This window comes from Elephantulus edwardii, unplaced genomic scaffold (genome assembly GCF_000299155.1).
Source record: "Elephantulus edwardii isolate Elephantulus edwardi_28Jun2011 unplaced genomic scaffold, EleEdw1.0 scaffold00035, whole genome shotgun sequence".
Taxonomy (NCBI): Eukaryota; Metazoa; Chordata; class Mammalia; order Macroscelidea; family Macroscelididae; genus Elephantulus; species Elephantulus edwardii.
In genome coordinates, this window is record NW_006399785.1 from 12,282,333 (window position 1) to 12,301,989 (window position 19,657).

At 44.7% G+C, this 19,657-nt stretch overlaps 1 protein-coding gene across 1 annotated transcript in view; it reads right to left on the reverse strand.

Annotated features, from left to right (window-relative positions):
• Positions 1-19,124, reverse strand: part of BST1 (bone marrow stromal cell antigen 1) — a 26,764-nt gene extending 7,640 nt beyond the window's left edge. The window contains exons 1-5 of the mRNA XM_006884538.1: positions 18,949-19,124; positions 12,925-13,051; positions 9,816-9,951; positions 7,489-7,571; positions 4,093-4,169 (exon numbers count right to left, since the gene is read on the reverse strand). Of these exons, the coding sequence (XP_006884600.1) occupies positions 4,093-4,169; positions 7,489-7,571; positions 9,816-9,951; positions 12,925-13,051; positions 18,949-19,124 (599 nt within the window). The remainder of the gene's footprint in view (positions 1-4,092; positions 4,170-7,488; positions 7,572-9,815; positions 9,952-12,924; positions 13,052-18,948) is intronic.
• Between the last annotated feature and the right edge of the window lie 533 nt (positions 19,125-19,657).

The window sequence follows — 19,657 nt, forward strand, 5'->3', positions numbered from 1 at the left end:
TATATACAGTTGTTGTTATGTGCCATCGAGTTGCCTGCAACTCACAGCAACCCTATGTACAATAGCCCTGAACCCTGCTTCATCCTGTGCCAATCTTATTGTCTCTGACACACCCACTCCCACTACCCCATTACTGAATCAATCCATCTCATCAAGGGTCTTCCTCTTTTGCTCTATCCCTCCACCCTCTCAAGCATGATGGCCCTCTCCAAGGACTGGTCCCTCCTTGCAACATGTCCAAACTATGTCAGTTGAAGCTTAAGAATACTTGCCTCCAAGGAGCAGCCTGGTTTCACCCTCTCCAGGACAAACTTGTTCATTCTCTTAGCAGTCCATGGTATATTCAATACTCTTCTCCAGCACCACAGCTCAAAGGCATCAATTCTTCTATCATCCCTAGTCATTGTCCAGCTCTCTGATACACAGCAAGTAATTGCAAAGACTGTATCAGGTACACGTGTGTGTGTGTGTGTGTGTGTGTGTGTGTGTGTGTGTATGTGTGTGTATGTATATATGTGTATATATTTAAATGACTTGTATAGATATATTACATAGATAGATAGATAGATAGATAGATAGATAGATAGATAGATAGATAGAGATATATGACAAAAATATATTGCTGACATTAAGATGCTTTCTCTCTGGTCATTAATTTATTTTACACATTACCTTTTTTTAAAGCTTTTTGAATTTTGTTTTTAGGCTGCATATTTCATGCATAATTTTGTCATGAGCAAAATTCAATAATATTTCAATGGCACATCTGCTGCAGAGAGATCTTTTCAGAGCGATAAAGAGCATATTGTCAAGATCTGTTTTCAAGATTTATTTATTTCAATATCTATTTTCAGTCGATCATATTATAATAATAACAACATACGCATGTGAAAGTTGCACATAGAACAAGGAAGAGTGAAGAAGAGTTGAAGTTTTTAAATTGTGTACGGAGAGGAATATCGGACACATCATGGCCTGCCATGTACGCTCCTTAGAAGAGAGAATGGTGAGGTTTCGTTCACACACTTTGGGCCATGCTATGAGGAGGGGCCTTTTCTTGAGGAAAAACATCGTCAGCGGTAAATTAGGGTCAGAGGAAAAGAAGACTCTCAACGAGGTGGACTGATGCAGGGGCTGCAGCAAGAAACTCACAGTAGACACAGCAGCAGCTGTGAGGAAGGCGCAGGACTGGGAAATAGCTTTGTGGTGCATAAGGTCGTGAGGTTAGAGTTGATCTGACAGCATCTAACAACAGTTCCCTCCTGCATTCGTTGGCTATTGACTGTACAACTCTGTGGACATGAACAGCTCTGATCACCAGCTTATGCAACTCTTTTGCTCCACTTGAATTTACAAAGGCAAGTATCAGATATTGGTATCATCGGTGGAATTGTTTCCCCCTACATGGCAATGGGTTCAATTTCATGGATCCATAATCATTACTCATGGTAGCAGCAATCAAGAAATGAAAACTGTATTGCCTTGAGGAAATCTGCTTTCAAGGACCTCTCCAAAGCACTAAAGAGCAAGGATATCGCTCTAAAGAGTCAAGTGCACCTGATGCAAGCCGTGGTATTTTCAAGTGCTTCCTTTGTATCTGAAAGTTGGATAATGAATAAGGAAAGCCAAGGAGGAATGTGTTTGAATTGTAGTGCTGATGAAGAGTATTGAATCTCTTGAACTGACAAAAGAATAAACAAGGCTTTCAGGGTGGAAGTGGCAACCATGGTCCTTTTTAACGGCAAGGATGGGGAAATTTCATTTCACTGACGTTGGGCAAGTTGTCAAGAAGAGATGGTCTTTGGAAAAAGACATCATGCTGGGAGAGACAGACAGTGATAGAAAACGAGGAAGACCTTCACAAGACAGACTGACACAGCGACCATAATAGTGAGACCATGAGGGTAGGGCAAGCTTCAGACCTGATGTTCATAGGATTGCTGCAAGTTGTCATCAACTCAATGACACCTAATATCAACAACAACAACAACACAATATATGAAGCAAATCCTAACTTCTGTTTCACTGGTGGGGAGCTCTGGCGGCCTAGTTCATAGGAATTTTGTTCTAATAACCCAAAATCAGTGACTTTCTGGTAGTTTTAATTCACCAGCAGCTCTTTGGGAGAAAGATAGGCTTTTCCCACCCCCCGCCCCCATGCAATTAACAACTTCTAGAGGGTCATCGGACAAGCCAATTCTGACTTGATGGCAATGAGTCTTGAGCTCCATTTCCATGGATATCATTCCATCTGGGAGTGCATTCTCTTTGTTATGATAAAGAGGCAGGATTAGTGTAATTTGGTTCTTGAGTCACACTCTTGGTGGTGGTGGTGGTGGTAGTGTGTGCTGTTGAGTCACCTGCAAGTCATGGCGACCCTGTCTACAACAGCTCTGAACCCTGCTGTATCCTGAGCCAACCTCGTTGTCACTGACACACTTACCCCCATTACTCCAGTCACTGAGTCAATCCATCTCATCAAGGGTCTTCCTCTCCTGCACGGTCCCTCCACCCTCCCAAGCATGACATCCCTCTCCAAGGACCTGGTCCCTCCTTGCAACACGCTCAAAGTGTGTCAGAGGACAACCACCTGGACAACTGACTGGAAGAGATCCATATTAATTCCCATTCTAGAGAAAGGTGTGTGGAAATTATTGAACAATATCATTAATATCATATCCAAGCAAGATTTTTATGAAAATTATCCAAAACCTGCTGGAACAGCACACCAACAGAGATCTGCCAGATGGGCAGCCTGGGTTTAGAAGAGGCCATGGTACTAGGGATAGTATAGCTAATGTTAGATAATGCTTGGCTGAAAGCAGAGAATACCAGAGAAAAGTCTATTTGTGTTTCACTTACTATGCAAAGGCATTTGACTGTGTGGATCACGACAAACTGTGACTGACTCTGAGAAGAATGGGAATCCCAGAACCCTTGAATGTGCTTATATGAAACCTATACTTGGACCAAGAGGCATTCATCAAACAACGTAGGGAAATACTACATAGTTCAGAATCAGAAAAGATGCATACCAGGGATGCGTCCTATCACCATACCTTTTCAATCTATATGCAGAACAGTCACTCGCTTACAATACATAAAAACAATAAATTAAGCAGAGATGAGGGGAAACAAACTCCATGTCAAGTGCAGATCTCCAAGGAACCAGGAAACACAAACCAAAGAGACAGGGACTTCCCCTGAGATCAGACAGCTTCTGCTGGAGCTGTTGTTGTTGTTGTTATGTGCCAGTGACTCAGAACTGACTCTTAGAGGACCCCGTAGGGGGGTTGAAGAAGCAATAAATCATACAGGATTTCTCTGGTGGAGCAGCTGGTGGATTCAAACTTCTTGCCTCTAGGTGCACAGCATAGCATCTTAGCCACTAGGCCATCAGAGCTCCCTCTAGAGCTGTTGTTGTTGTGTCGTTGTGTACCGTAGAGTCGGAACTGACCCACAGCTGACCCTACAGGGGTGTTTCAGCAGCAGTTAATCACACAGGAGGAGACTGCCCATCTTTCTGCCACAGAGCAGCTAGTGGATTTGAACCCTATGCCTTTGGGATTGCAGTGAAGCTACTTACCACTAGGACACCAGAGTTGTTGTTGTCAGGTGCTGCCAACCCTAGAATGACTTGTAGCGACCCTGTGAACGACAGGCCTGACTCTTGTCCTATCCTGTCCATGCTCACCATCTCTCTCTCTCTCTTTCTCACACACACATACACACACACACACACACACACACACACAAGGCCATTGTTTCAGTCAGGTGGGACGCCACCTTGTTGTCCTTCCTTGGCACCCTCTCCCATTCCACATACAATGTCTCTGTCCAGGGAATAGCCTCTCCTAGCAACATTGTCCAAAGTATGAGAGATGAAGCTTCACCTCCTTGCTTCCCAGGAGCGCTTTGCTTGCACTCTTTGCAAGACACATCTCTTTGTTTGTTAGGCAATCCATTCCAGCCAATGACATTGCAAAAACTGGCATAGCAGCAGAGATAACTGAGGCAATGAGGAACAGGAGGGCGCCTTTGGGGACCATCCAAATCAACCGTGCAAGCATCTTGGTTGGTGCTGTTTCTTACCCCTGAAGAGGATAGGCTCCATTGGGGTCAGAACCATTCAGCATGACGTAAATCACCCCCGAACTATCCTTGGAATACTGCAAAGGAAATGAGGCAATTGAGAACATAAAAACAAGCACTTCTCACTTAGGAAATGGGCAATTTAAAAATAAAAGTTAGAGTTCTCAATATCGACAATGACGTGAGAAAGTCCGTAGAGAGTTGCATGGCCAACCCAAAAGTAAAGTGTCTCTGGTGGTTCCAATCTGCCAGTGACTTCTCGGGAGAAAGATAAACAACCTCCTCCCATGTGATTTAGAGCCTCTGAAAACCCACCAGAGGGTCAGCTATAAGCTGGTCCCAACTCAAGAGCAATGAGTTTTGAGTTATATGAGTTTGGTGGTGGTGGTTAAATGCCTTTGAGTCGGGTACAACTCATAATGACCCTATACACAACAGATCTGAGCCCTGTCCTCTCTGTACCAACCTCACACACTCAAGCCCATTGCTGTAGTTGACAATCTACCTGGGGAGGGGCTTCCTTTTCTTCACTGATCCTCCACCTCCCCCAGCATGATAACCCTCCCCAGGCAGAACGCCCAACGTGTGTGAGACAAAGCTTCAACATGTTTGCCTCTAACGATCACTCTGGTTGCCCCTTCTCTAAGACACATTGCTTTGTTATTTTGGCAGTCTGTGGGATATGCAGCTTTCTTCTCTAATACTGCAATTCATAGATATCAATTCTTCTGTCACCTTGGTCATTGCTCAACTCTCAGATGCATAGTAAGTGACTGAAAAGACCATTGCCTGAATCTGGTGCACCTTTCTCCTCAAACGGATATCATTGCCCCTCAATAATTATAACAGGTCCCTGACCACATCCTTTAATGGACATGGAAGGTACAGAGCGCGAATGTTCAAAAACTAGAAGTTGTGAAAAGTTATATGGCTAGTGGGACAGAAACTAGTATAATTTTCAAGAAGTGAATCACTTTAAAAGGTCCAAAAATCCGTACATTTAGTAATTCCATTTCTGAAATCTATCATTAACAAAAGGAAGAGGAGGTCTGGTGGCTACATTGTAAGGAATCACACTGTCAACACAAAGTTCTGTGGTTCAAATCCACCAGCTACTCTATGGGAGAAAGGTGGACCATCAATTCCCATGCCATTTACAGCTTCTGAAAACCTACTGGAGGGTCAGCTTCCAGGTCATTTCCAACTTGAAGGTACACAACAACAATGTCTAGGAATCTGCCGTTAACAAAAGGAAGAACACCTAAATAGCATCGCGCTGGTTGGAATAGAATAAGTCATGCTGTCATACCAAAACTTTCAAAATCACCACGGTTTTAAACCACAAAGATGTCTCTCTTGCTCACACTACATACTTATCATGGTTCTGTTGGGATTTGGCCCCGATGGCCTCCCTCTGGGTGATAAAGTTCCCACCTTTACAAAGTCTATTATAATCAAGAGAGAAGAAAAGGTAAGTTGCAAATCACATACCCATTCTGAAAGACCTCCACCTGAAAGTCACATAAGCCATGTCTGCTCACATTTCACTGCTAATGTTAATCACTTGGACAAGTCTGACTTCAAGGAGGCCAAACTTCTTACAAACCTCTCTGGCAGCCTCACTACACCAGCCACTCTTCTGGGGAAACGTGAGCAGTCACCTCCCATGCAACTTTTAGCCTCTGAAACCTGATGGACAGTCGGCAATGAGTCAGTCCTAATTTGATAGCAGTGGGTTTTCATGGCTAACAGACTGAATCGTTGACCAGTCCTGTACATCCTCACAATAGCTATTTTGTTTTGAGTTCATTGCTGCAATCACTGTGTCAAGTCCATCTCTGATGCTGTGTTCTAATTAATCGAGGTGGACTCTTTATATCCCTGCTTCTAAGAAACATTATAATTGTACCTCCTCCAAAATGGAATCGCTCCTTCCTCTATCAGTTCTCAGTTCATTCAATATTTTTCTTCAACACTAAAGTGCAGCTGTACAGGTTCTTCTTGAGTCTTCCTTTTGCATTGTTCAACTTTCAAATGCATATGAAGCAACTGAAAAGAGCATGGTCTGATTCACCTTAGTCTTCAAAGTGAGATTCTTGCTCTTTAAGATTTTATAGAGGTCATTTACTTTACATTTGTTGTTTGTTGTTGTTATGTACCGTTGAATCACCAGCTCCGAACCCTGCCCTATCCTGAGTCAGTCTCACTGGCTCTGACATACTTAATTCCATTGCCCCAGTTATCATGTCAATCCATCTCACCTGGAGTCTTTCTCTCCTGTGCTGTTCCACCATCCTTCTAAACATGGTGTCCTTTTCCAAGGATCAGGCCTTCTTGGTCTCCTGTCCAAAGTATGTGAGAGGGAGCTTCAAAATCTGTGCCTCGAAGAAGAGACTTGGTTTCACCCTCTCTAAGACAGACTTATTTGTTCTCCCAGCAGTCCATGGTATGTTCAGTACTCTTCTCCAGCACCACAACTCAAAAGCATCAATTCTTAGTCATTGTCCAGCTCTCTGACACATAGCATGTAATTGTGAAGATCATGGCCTGCATCAGGTGCACCTTAGTCTCTAAGACTAACATCATTGCTCCTCAGTACTCTGGAGAGATCCCTGACAGCAGGCTGCCCCAATACAATAAGGTATAATGTACATCATGGTAATAATAATGATGCCTATTTAACATCTTCATCTTTAGCTCATGTTGTTAGGTAGACTCCACCTCACAGCAACCCTGCCCGATCCTGTGACATCCTCACAATCTCTGCTGTGTTTAAACCCATTGCTGCAGTTGCTGTCTCAAACCAGCGCGGTGAAGGTTTTGTAGACTCTTCACATCTCCAACCACAATGTCCTTTTCTGAGGAAGTGCTCCTCCTGATAATACGCCCAAAGTGGTGGTGGTGGTGGTACTGCTGCTGCTGTTGTTCTGAGGCATTGAGTTGACAACAATTCATAGCAACCGTATCAACTACAGTTCTGAATCTTGCCCTATTCTGGGCCAACCTCACCATATCTGACACTCATAACCCCATTACCACAAAGTCATGAGAGCAAATCTCACCATTCTAACCTCTAAGGAATTCCCGGTCTGCACCTGTTCTAAGACTGATTTCTTGATTCTTTTAGTGATTTGTGGTATATTTAATGCTCTTTGTCAAAACTCCAATTCAAGGGCCATGATAGCTAGAATTCATTAAACAGTTCCTCTGTGTCAGACATGCCGTTAAGGCCTCCTTGATCCTCCCAACATTATAGATCACAAAGGATGGGTCTGGATACCACCAAAATGGAATAGAAGCTCAGAGAAGACTCGTTGACTCAGCTTCAGTGATATTTTAATATCATGTCCATGACGACTTGTCTCACCTGTGCCCTGGTACCCAGCCCGGGATTACCTGAATGGAAGCCCTTTTCCAGTAAGAATCCACAGGATTGTTTTCACAATCTGCCGATGTAGGGCAGGACTGGTAGTCGGGTTCTAGAAGAAAAACAAAAAGAATGAAAGAAAGCGCATTTCATCTCAAAGAAGATATTGTTGGGGTTGTTCTTTTTTGTGATTCCGACTGCCGGTGACCTTACAAGACAGAGTGGAACTTCCACATGGAGCTTTCTGGGCTGTAGTCTTTTCAGGAATCTGGCCCAGTGATGGCATTCCTTATATGTGGGGCTCCTTACGTGTTAGATTGTTTCCCAAAAGGTTAGCTGTTGGAACCCACTCGCTCCTTTGAGGGAGAAAGAGAATCAATCTCCATCAATCTCCACTCCTAACAATGTTCAACTTGGAAACTCAGAGACGGTTGCTATGGGTCAGAGCTGATTCCACAGCAGAGGAATTGATCTTGATGGGCACAGATCACAAGGTCATTTCCACTATGGAAGCTACTGGTGCATTAAAACTTCCAAACTCTCTGTTAGCAACCCAACACTTGCTCACTGTGACGCCAAGCCTTATGAAAGATTGCACTGTTGTTGTTACATGCCATTGAGTCAGAACCAACTCATATCTGACCCTCCAATGGGTTTTCAGAGGCAACAAATCACACAGGAGTCAAATGCCCATTTGTCTCCTGCAGAGCAACTGGTGGATTCAAACTGCTTACCCTTAGGTTGGCAGAGCAGCTACTTACCACTAGGCTACAAGAGCTCCCTAAAGTTTGTATTGGGAATATTCAATTTCAAGTATTTGCTGGCTCCACTAAATACATTTAGCCTGTCCGTAGCACGACGCACACACGTTTATCAATCGATCCTGTCCACCCAGAATGTGAGACTTGCTAAGAGACTATCATGATGTGAACTTATGTATCTTTTTTCTCAAGCAATAACGTGAGGAAGATGAGGCACAAAGCCATGAATGAGAGAATGTAACTGACCGTGCAGCGTCAGGATGCACTATGTCTCTACTGCTGTCACTAGTCAAGTGACAAAGTCTGACCCTCTTGGGATAAGTTGTTGTTAAGTGCCATCGAGTCACTTGGGATTCATAGTAACCCTGCATACAACAGCTCTGAACACTGCTCTACACTGAGCCCACCTTATCGTCCCTGGCACACCTACTGTCACTATCCCAGTCACTGAGTCAATCCATCTCATCCAGGGTCTTCCTCTCCTGTGCTGTCCCTCCACCCTCCCAACTATGACATCCATCTCCCATAACTGGTCTCTCCTTGCAACATGCCCAAAGTATGTCAAACAAAGCTTCAGAATTCTTAATTCAATCCTCACTCTCAGCTATGAAAGTAAATATAAGAAAATAATAGTTCAAAATCCCAAAATTTTATAACTCTTAAATATTTTTCTAAAATCTGCTGTCAAGGACCTCTGGCTTACTAAAGAGCAACAATGTCCACTCAAAGACTAAGATACACCTGATCCAAGCCATGTGTTTGGTTTTGGTTTGGTTTTTTTTGTTTTGTTTTGTTTTTAATTGCTTCCTATACATCTGAAAATTGGACAATGGATAAGGATGACAAGGAAGAATTGAGCCTTTGAATGGTTGAGCTGGTGAGGAATATTGAATATCCCATGGACTGTCAAAAGCAAAATCAAGTCAGTCTGGGAGGAAGTACAACCAGGGCCTTGCTTAGAGGCGAGGATAGTGAAACTGTATCTCACAGACTTTGCACATGTTGTCAAGAGGGGTCAATCAAGCATGCTGGGAAAGACGGAAGGTCAGAGAAAGAAAGGGAGACCTTGAACAAGATGGGCTCAGCCAGTGGCTTAGTGACATGGGCTTTGAGGGCCGTTAAAGTACCTCTGATACCCTGAGAGGCAAAATCTCTGATATTCTGGCTGGCAACACCTTCCGTCACCTTCCTTGCTGGTCTCCCCTCTGGTTTGCCCCAGAGCCTCAGTGCGAGTCCCCAGCAATCTCTAGATGTTCTGGAATAAACGACAGAGCATGCAGGTCTTTCGGCAGTCCCTGGGACATTCCGTGGATTCCAAGTAAAGTACAAGCTAGTTATTGTTATTTATGGGCCAATCTCCTCCCGTGTGATAACTGCCTCTGAAAATCCGCCAGAGGGTCAGCGATGGATCAGTTCCCACTGGACGGTACACAACAACAACCACAGCCGTCTGAGTCGAGGGCCTAACGAGTAAACCAAAGAGCTAAGTGGAAACAAATGGAGGTAAAAATGTAAATAATTAAATATACAAGCCGGAAGCACATCGTAAGTAAGAACTCCTGCTCCTCTTTATGCTGTGCAGGCATCAGTCTTACCAGAGCCGTTTGTCTGTCGGCACCAGCTCAGGAAATCGCCGACCCTGCCGTACAGGACATCACACAGAGGCATGAAGCGACGGGCGTTCTCCGAGTAGCTGGTCACGAGTAGGTGGTTGTTCTCCCAGAAGAGGGACTAGAGGTAAACAAAACAAAGCAAAGTTCAAGGGCAAAACAAAATCATAACAGGTTTCTCAGGTCTAAAACCAAGGCACGTCAGACAACCTGATTTTCCATTCGGGTGACTTGTTACACAATCATCCAGCCTTTATAAGTCTGGGTTTTCACAGGGCTGCACAGTTTGGTGGGTGGAGGAGGCGGGGGCAAGGAAGGGAGAAGGATCCAGGCGAAAAGACAGGTCTGATGGTGATGAATTTTACAAACATAATGGATGAGAATGATTGTATGAAACACAATGTGGAAGAATACTGTGAAACATAATATATACGAACTCTGTAAGCAAACTAACATAACACAATATCTGGGTTTTACAAAATATTATTATAAAAGCACTTGAAACTGTCAACAGCTTCATCTTGCTTGATTCCACAATTAACACTCTTGGTACCGACAGTCAAGAAGTAAGGAGAGGTATTGCACTGGGAAATTTCCAGTTAGGGACCTTTCCAAATTATTGAAGAGCAATGATGTCAGTTTGAGGACTAATGCACATCTGATTTAGGCGATGGTCTGATTCATGATTCAGGCCATGGTCTTTCCAATCACTTGCTATGCATCTGAGAGCTGGACAATGAATAAGGATGACAGAAGAAGAATTGACACCTTTGGGCTGCAGTATCGGAGAAGAGCCCTGAACATCCCGTGGACAGTCAAGAGAACCAATATATCTTGGAAGGGGTGCAGCTGCAGTGCTCTTTGGAGGCAAGAATGATGAGGCTTCACTTCACATACTTTGGGCATGTTGCTAGGAGGGGCTGTTCCTTGGAGAGCGACATGATGCTGGGAAGAGTGGAGAATCAGCAAAGAAGAGGAAGACCCTCAACCAGGTGGACTGACACAGTGACTACCACAATGAGCTCTTGTGTGTCAGGAAGTGTGAGGATGGCACAGGATAGAACAGGGGTTCAGACCTTTTGTTCATAGGGTCACTGAGTTGTACTTGACTTGACAGCATCTAACAACAACAACAATTACAAAAGCACTAACTTTCTCCTCCAAAAGAGCTCTAGTGGCCTAGTGGTAAGAAGCTGCATTGTCAATCCAAAGGCATGTGGTTCAAACACGCCAGGTTTTCCACAGGAGGACAGGCAGTTTACTCCCGTGAGAGTTACTCTGAAAACCTAATGGAGCTTGGTTTCTGAACTGTTCTGATTCAACAGTACACGACAACACCCTCTTCTCCTCCAGTTATAACAGGGTATCATGAAAATAGTAATATACCCCCATGGTACAAATTAGAGGAAAGTTTCTTGGATTACAAAGGACCAAGGGGCCTGACTGCTGGCTCTGTGAGACGCTCGAGGTGTGGTGCTGGGTCTTATTTCCGGCCAGCTCGCTGCACACACAGCCACCACCCTGTCCGAGTGGGCTCACTCGCTACCATGATTCTGACCATCTATCAGTGGAGCTTTCAGACTAAGGAGGGTTAGAAAGAAAGGTTGTGTTTTTGCTGTTGTGCCTCCAACCCTGGGCAGAGTCACCAGCTCACAGAAGCAGCTCATTCAGTACTTATTGAGTTCCACTAACTAGTACATCTGTCTATAAGAGAGGAGAGTGGCTGAGAGGCAACGCTCCACATAGAACAACTGTTACAAAACCACTTTGTGGTCAACATGTTTGAAACTTGCAACTCCATTTACTGGTCTTGATCAATACTTACTGTTGTATTTGAGTTTACAGAGTTAAATCCACCCTGCAGGAATGTTTCAGCACAGCCATTAGTTATTAATCAGAAGGTCAGTGGTTCAGACCTACTAGCCAGTTCACAAAAGAAAAGTGGGGCCCTGTGACCCCCTAAAGATTCACTTGGTAACTGTTCTGGGGGGACCATTCTTCTCTGTCCTGTAGAGTTGTTGACACTTGGAATCAACTTGGTAGCCGTGGCCTTAGTTTTTTTGTTTTTGACGACCTTGAAAAGAGTCCAGAATGAAAGCTGCACAGTGGAGTGGACAGGGGGAGGGGGAGATTACATAACAATGAAATAATTTCTTTTTCTTTAGAAGAGAAAAGTGAATTGGGGCGGGGGGAGAGTATGGGAAGGGAGGAAAATGTGCAACAATGAATGAATGGAAATCCAAAGTCTCTGTAAACTTTTATTAAAATTAATTTTTAAAAAAAGAACAAACCAACCCAAACAAATGGCTGGGAATGGGTTAACCAGAACCTAACCGGAGGCAGAAGCGAGGATGCTCCATGCTGTGGACTAGGGTCGATTGCTACAACCTGATGGCGTGCTTTGGACTGGAATTTGCTCGTAGATGAAGGTGCTCAAAGTTGCCAAGGTGAATAGAGGATCCTTCAGCAAAAGGGACGTGCTTGTTCCCTCAAGGTTTGATAGTGATGGGCAGGTCAGAAACTGACTGTCTTATCATTATCTTGTCATTAGGGCATGAGGCATGAATCAGCAGGCTTACACGCTTTCATGAAGGAAATTATTAGCATGATACTTGAAGGGGGGGAAGCTACAATATACATGAATGAAATATAATGTAAATTAAACTAATAATAGAAATAAGATTTGCTACTGGGAGGACCTTGAGGTTGAGGGTTCTCTGACCCACTGCCTGAATCAGAACCCTGTGGGGCCAGTTACTCACTCAGAAGTAACCTGTGAACAAGGATTTGAATCCTTCCTGTCCTGCGCCGTCCCCATCATCCCTGAGCTCATTGTTGTGGTCGCTGTGTCAATCCCTCTCGTTGAGGGTCTTCCTCTCTTTCACGGCCTCTCCACTCCTCCAAGTAAGTATGCTGTCCTTTCCCAAGGATTGGTCCCTCCTAACAATATGCCCAATAAGGGAGGATTTTTGTCTTTTTGATGTTGAGATGTAATCCATACTGAAAGCTGGTTGTCAAGCATCAAGTGTTTCTACAATGCAAGGACCTTTCCACCTCTGCAGGGACTGAGAAATGCACGTGTTTGTTCAGTTACCTTGTCTTTGGGAATGGCATGCCAGGAGAGGTCAATAAAACGGTCATAGTCGGAGGGAACAACAGCACAGGGATCCTTGTCCAGCACCACGCGAAAGGCCTCCCAGATGGCTGTGCAGTTCTTGTCTCTGTTCAAACATACAAGTTTTTAAAAAATAACAGCGCATACCACCATGTATTGTGAAACATTTCCACAACTCTCCAAGGACTCCAAGGGCTTCATAAGCAATTCCAGTATGTTGATTTTTCAGAACTGATCCCCTAACGCCCATTGTCATTGAGTTGATCCCCTCTCACAGCAACTCTATAGGATAGAGAACTGTCTCCCAAAGTTCACAATGCTGCAATATTTACAAACCAATTTGCTACAGGGCCTTCTCGAACGTGCTAAAGAGTAAGGGCATCACTTTAAACACTAAGGTGTCAACAAGAGCAAAGTTCAACAGGGTCGCAAACAACAAATGCTGGCGAGGTTGCGGAGAGATTGGGACTCTTATACACTACTGGTGGGAATGTAAAATGGTACAGCCACTGTGGAAGGCTGACTAGCACTTTCTCAAAAAGTTGGAAATGTAAATATCATTTGACCCTGCAATTACTGCAAATAAACCCTAAAGAAACCAAAGCCATGACTCAAACAGATGTATTATTGTTCTTTTTGTTGTTATGTGCCATCAAGTCGTTTGCGACTCATAGCGACTCTATGTACAAGAGCACTAAACGCCGTTCTATCCTGTGCCAACCTCGCCGTCTCAAACACACTCATTCCCACCACTCTCACAGAATCGATGCATCTCATCGAGGGTCTTCCTCTCCTGTGCTGTCCCTCCACTCCACTCTCCCAAACATGATGGCCTTCTCCAAGGACCAGTCCCTTCTTGCAACATGCCCAAAGTATGTCAGACGAAGCTTCAGAATCCTAGACTCCAGGGAGCATTCTGGCTTCACCCTCTCTAGGACAAACCTGTTTGTTCTCCTTGCAGTCCATGGTATATTCAATACTCTTCTCCAGCACCACAGCTCAAAGGCATTAATTCTCTATCATCCCTATTCACTGTCCAACTCTCCGATGCATAACACATAATTGCAAAGATTATAGCCTGAATCAGGCACACCTTAGTCTCCAGCCAGACATCGTTGTTCTTCAGAACTCTTGAGAGGTCCCTCACAGCTGACTTTCCCAATGCAATTCGTCTCCTGATTTCCTGGCTGCTGTTACCAAGAGCGTTGACTGTGGAACCAAGTAAACTAAAACTGTTAACTATCTCAATCTCTTCACCATCCACATCCATATTTATTGCTGTGTTTTTCACAACAGCAGAGTTGGAAGCAACCCGAGTGCCCATCAGCAAAGGAATAGATAGAAAAACTATGATGCATTTATGCAATAGAATTTTACCCAGCATTGAAAAACAGTGAATGCATAAAACTTTACATAACATAGAGGATCCTGGAGGACACTATGCTGAGTGAAATACCTCAGTCACAAAAGGACAAATACTGCATAACATTGCTGCTATAAAATAGGACAGACATGGGGTGTTTGGGGAAAGAATAAGAAAAGAGTGGATAGCTACTGAACATTGCATTGGATCAGGTAGAGGGAAGAACTGTCTGTAAGGAATATACACTTAGCATTACAGGTATGACAACAATCTGGAAGAAGGAGTGCAACGCAGGGAGGGCTGAGGGAGGGAGAAGAAAGTGGGAGGCGAAAATTAAAAAAATTTAAATAAAACATTTTCAAAGGAAAAAAAATAAACAATAAAGTATGCCTGACTCAAACTGGGCTGTGTTCCATCATTTCGTAAGCATGTAAAAGTTAGACAATGAATAATAAAAGACCAAAGAAGAGGCGACACCTTTGAAATGTGGAGCTGGTGAAGCATATTGAACTTATTATCATGGACTGCCAAGTTCAACTCCAAACTAATGCTCTGAGTCAGAACCAGCTCAAAGCTGACCCTCCAGGGTGAGTTCTGAGGCTGTAAGTCACATGGAAATGACTGGCCATCTTCCTCCCAGGAGCTTCCAAGGGATTCGAACCACCAATGAGACACAGGTTATGGGCTATCAGCACAACTCTCTATGGACTATTCCACCAAAAGAACGACTAAATCTGTCTTAGAAGAAGTACAGGTCATAAAAAAAAATTTAAAAAAAAAAAAAAGTACAGGTCAAAGGGAGCTCTGGTGGCCTAGTGGCATGAAGTTGCACTGCAATCCCAGAGGTAAGTGGTTCGAATCTACCAGATGCTTTGCTGGAGAAGGAGGGGCAATCTCCTCCTGTACCAGTCAGATCTGATTTGATGGTACACACAAAATAATAATAATTAAAAAAAAGAAAAAGAAGTACAGTCAGAGGGTTCCTTAGCAGCAAAGCCTTTGGGCATGCGATCAGGAAGAGCTGGCCCCTGGAGAAGGATGCCAGGAGTGGAAAAGGAGATCAACAAGAAAGAGAAAGCCTTCAACGAGAGGATTGTTCACACGGTGGCGGAGACCATGGACTTGAGCACAGCAGAGACCATGAAAAGTGCACAGAATGGGCGGGGTCTCTGTAACCTGCAACACAAAGTCCCCCTGAGCTGGTGCCAACTCAACAGCCCCCAGCAACAGCCTTTATCAAACCTCTTTCCCAGAGAGCAGCTGGTAGGTTTGAACTGTCAGCCTCTCAGTTAGCAAGCAAATGCTTAACCTCTGTGCCACCAGAGATCCTGCTCTGAAGAACCAGCTATGAAAAAATGACAGGAAATTGTCACAGCTCTTGCATGAACTGGAAATCCGAAGTGTAAAGAAATAACATGGATAGTCTATTGCAAAACTGGCACTCTCCCTGAGTGTCTCCAAATGCCCTTCTCGGTTTCTCAGCCCTGAGGGATGCAGCCTTGCCACAGAATCCCTGAGAAATGAGCTCAGTACCAGGCATGTAGACGTGACAGTGGGAGTCAGGTCACTGACAGGGCATAAGGGCCGAGTGAGGTCACACAGGTGGGTCATTGCTGTCAGGTCCCTGCCAACTCCTAGGGGTTCTGTGAGGGCAGAGCTGGCTTTCCAGGGCTTTCAGTCCTTAAGAGGAGCAGCCCCAGGGTGTAGCCTGCAGGCACTCGCTGTTGCAGTGGTCATGGTCAGCTGTTCAAGTCCTTGCGAGAAAGAAGTGGTCCTCCGCTTCCATAAAGATCCCTTCCCATCATAAAAAGCTAAAATTCGTGTTTCCTGAGGCTGTAAAGTCTCTGGGAAGAGACTCCCTGTCTTTCTCCTGCAGAACAGCTGGGGGATTTGAACCACTGACCTTTCAGTTAGCTGCACAACTCATAACACACTATATATACTACCACAAATAGTATCCTTGCAGGCCTGAAGAAGCAGTTCAACTCTTCTCTGTCCTCACTGTTGTTGTTATGTGCTGTCGAGTAAGAACCTTCTCACAGCTGACCTTCCAGTGGGTTTTCAGAAGTTTAATCACAGTAGAGGAGATTGTCCATCTTTCTCCCGCAGAGTGGCTGGTGGTTTCGAACCACGTGTCTTGGAGATTGTGGAGCAACTCCTTACCACTAGGCCACCAAGGCTCCCTGATGCACTTTACAAGTAAGAATTAACTCTACGCAATAGGTTAATCTCTATGGAAGGAGATTCTAGATTTTAAAAGTAACTTTCACCACAAAAAGATAAAGGTAAACAATCTAATAGAAAAATGGGCACAGGATATGAACAGACACTTCACCAAAGAGGACATTAGATGGCTAACAAGCACATGAAGAAATGTTCAAAATCCCTAGCTCTAAGAGAGATGCAAATCAAAACAACTATGAGATATCATCTCACCCAAGTCAGAATAGCAAAATTTAACAGAGCAGCAAGCAACAAATGCTGGTGAGGTTGTGGAAAAACTGGAACCCTTATTCATTGTTGGTGGAAATGTAAAATGGTGCAACCACTGTGGAAGGTGGCGTGGCACTTTCTCAAAAAGTTGCAGATATAGATACCATTTGACCCAGTGATTCCACTACTGGGAATATACCCCAAAGAGACCATAACTGCCACTCAAGCAGATATATGCACACCCATGTTTACTGCAGCTTTGTTCACAATAGCAAGGAGTTGGAAACTAAGTGCCCATCAACAAACGAATGGATAGATCCTGGAGGACACTATGCTGAGTGAAATATCTCAGTCACAAAAGGACAAATACTGCATAGTGCCACTGTTGTAAAACAGGACTAACATCAGGGTTGGGGGGAGACTGAGAAAGATGGGTTCAATAATGTATACTGCACTGAAACAGATGAGGGAGAAAACTGTTTAAGAGGGATATGTGATTAGGTATTATTGTCATAACAGAAGTCCAGAACGAAGGCTGCATAGTGGAGTGGACTTGGAGGGAGGGATTGCATAACAATGAAAGAATTTTTCTTTTCAAAGAGAAAAGCAAATTGGGGGGAGGGTGGGGTGGGCAGGAAGAAAAGTGCAACAATGAATGACTGGAAACCCTAAGTTTCTGTAAACTTTCATTAAAATTAATAATAATTAAAAAGAAAAAAGAAAATGGCAATGATTTTAAAAATTGAAGGGAAATTCCAACCAGCTGAGGACACAGTGACTGTACAGTAGGTCAAAAGCACAGAGAATGGTGCAGGATCTGGTAGTGTCTGTTAACTGCAGCTGACTCAGAGGTCCCCCAACAATGACAACACAACTGGCAGAGGGCACTGTGCAACATAAGAGTGACTCTGAAGAAGGAATAAATGCTAGTCAGAAGTGTAGCTGAGTCTCAAGTTTAGAAAGTTCTTTAGATTAGAGAACTTCAAACTTGAATTCTTTAACCAACTGGACACGAAGATCCTAGACACTCTATTCCAGGATCCAGGGTGGAGAGTGGGAGAAGGAAAGGAAGACCCTCAACAACATGGATTGACACATGACTGTAACGATGGGCTGGAGGACATCAGAGGTGGTGAGGATGGCACAGGATGGGGTCAGGGTCAGACCTGCAGTTCGTAAGGTCACTATGAGTCATGATTGACTCAGGGGCACAAAACATCAACAACAGCGTCATGAGAACTCACCTCTACCTCACATTCACCTCAAGACCCGCCCCATCTGCCTCTGCCTCTGCCTCTGCCTCCGTGTGTGTGTGTGTGTGTGTGTGTGTGTGTGTGTGTGTGTGTCTCTTTCTCTCTCTCTCTGTGTCTCTGTCTCTCTCTCTGTCTCTCTCTCTCTCTCTCTCTCTCTCTCTCTCGTTCACAAACATAACATACACACACCACTCAGGGGAACACAGGTCCTCTCACCTCTAGAAGCCTCACCTCCATCATATGCTTCTTTTCTTAAAAAAAATTCTTTTATATTGCTTTGCTTACAAAGTTCATATACACTGTGTTTCACACTAGTCTTCATTCACATTGTGTTTCATTCCCATGCACTATGTTGTTTTGGGGTTTTTTTTTATACTGGTTTATTTACAAAGTTCATATACATTGTTTTTCACACTGGATCGTTCCCATTTCCATCACCCACCACTCCGTGCACTACGTTTTGTAAAATTAATCCCCATTAGACCATGTCCATCCTGTCTTTTCAGGTCCCTGCTGGATCCTTCTCATTTCTTAAGGCGAGGAAAACCCCCAATGAGACAGATTGAAACAGTGACTGCAGCAGAGTGTGTCCGATATTGTGGGACTGACTTAGGATAGGACAGGGCTCAGATCTGTTGAGTTGTACTCCACCGGGTGGGGCGCGCGGGCTGGGGGCCCAAAACAAAACCCCTCTCATCTCATATGCAAGCTCCTTTCAGCTCTAAGCCCCTGCACCTTACCACGTGCCCATACACCTCTAGATCTTTCCCCACCACACACACATCCTAGACCCCTAGCCTCATTTTGAAGCGCACACACACCTTACCAGCAGAGTGGTCCCCCTGCTCCCCACACCGTCCTCATCCCTCGCTCTCCACCTCACTAGCCTCGCCCGCCCTTGCCTCTTCCTAATGTCCTCCCTCTCGCTAACTCCCCAATCCCTTGCAGGCTCACCTCAGTTCCGGACTGAGAAGCGAGGTGTAGTCACTACAGCGGCCCAGGAAGATGCTCTCCAAGTGAGGGTTGGTGCCCTCACCGCTCCACCGCGCGCCCTGACCGCCCTGTGCGCCCGCACCACCCGCCGCCAGCAGCAGCAGCAGAAGCAGCAGGGTGCGCCCAGACGCCTCCATGGGGCCACTCTGACCTCGCAGCTCCGTGCGCCCGGACTGGACTCCCTTCCTTCTCCGGAGGCAGCGTCCCTGCTGACGCTGGCTGGACTCTGGTCCTAACACCACTCCCTCCTGTCTACAGCTCCGAGAAGGAGGTTGGAGCATCTCAGCCTGCTCTCTCCACTCCTGAACTGAGTCTGAAAAGAGGACCTTGACACCGGGAAGCCCCAGAGGAAACTAGGCTGCTGGAGAGACGATAAGAGCTCGGTCATTAGAGCAAACAAGATTCTTCTTGTCATGTTAATAGAAAACTTCCGTTTTACCACCAAGCCACCTGAATACCCAATACTGCAGACAGAGTGTGGAGTGGGGAAAGCAAAATTCTTATGTACAAGTTTATAGGTGTGTCAGGGCTGTATTCTTTCTCTATATTCAAGCTGAATTCTGAGCAAACCATTGGTGAAGTTGGAATCTAAAGAAGATTGCACATCAAGATTGAAGGAAGACTCATCAACAACCTGTTATGCAAATGTCACAATTTTGCTTGCAGAAAG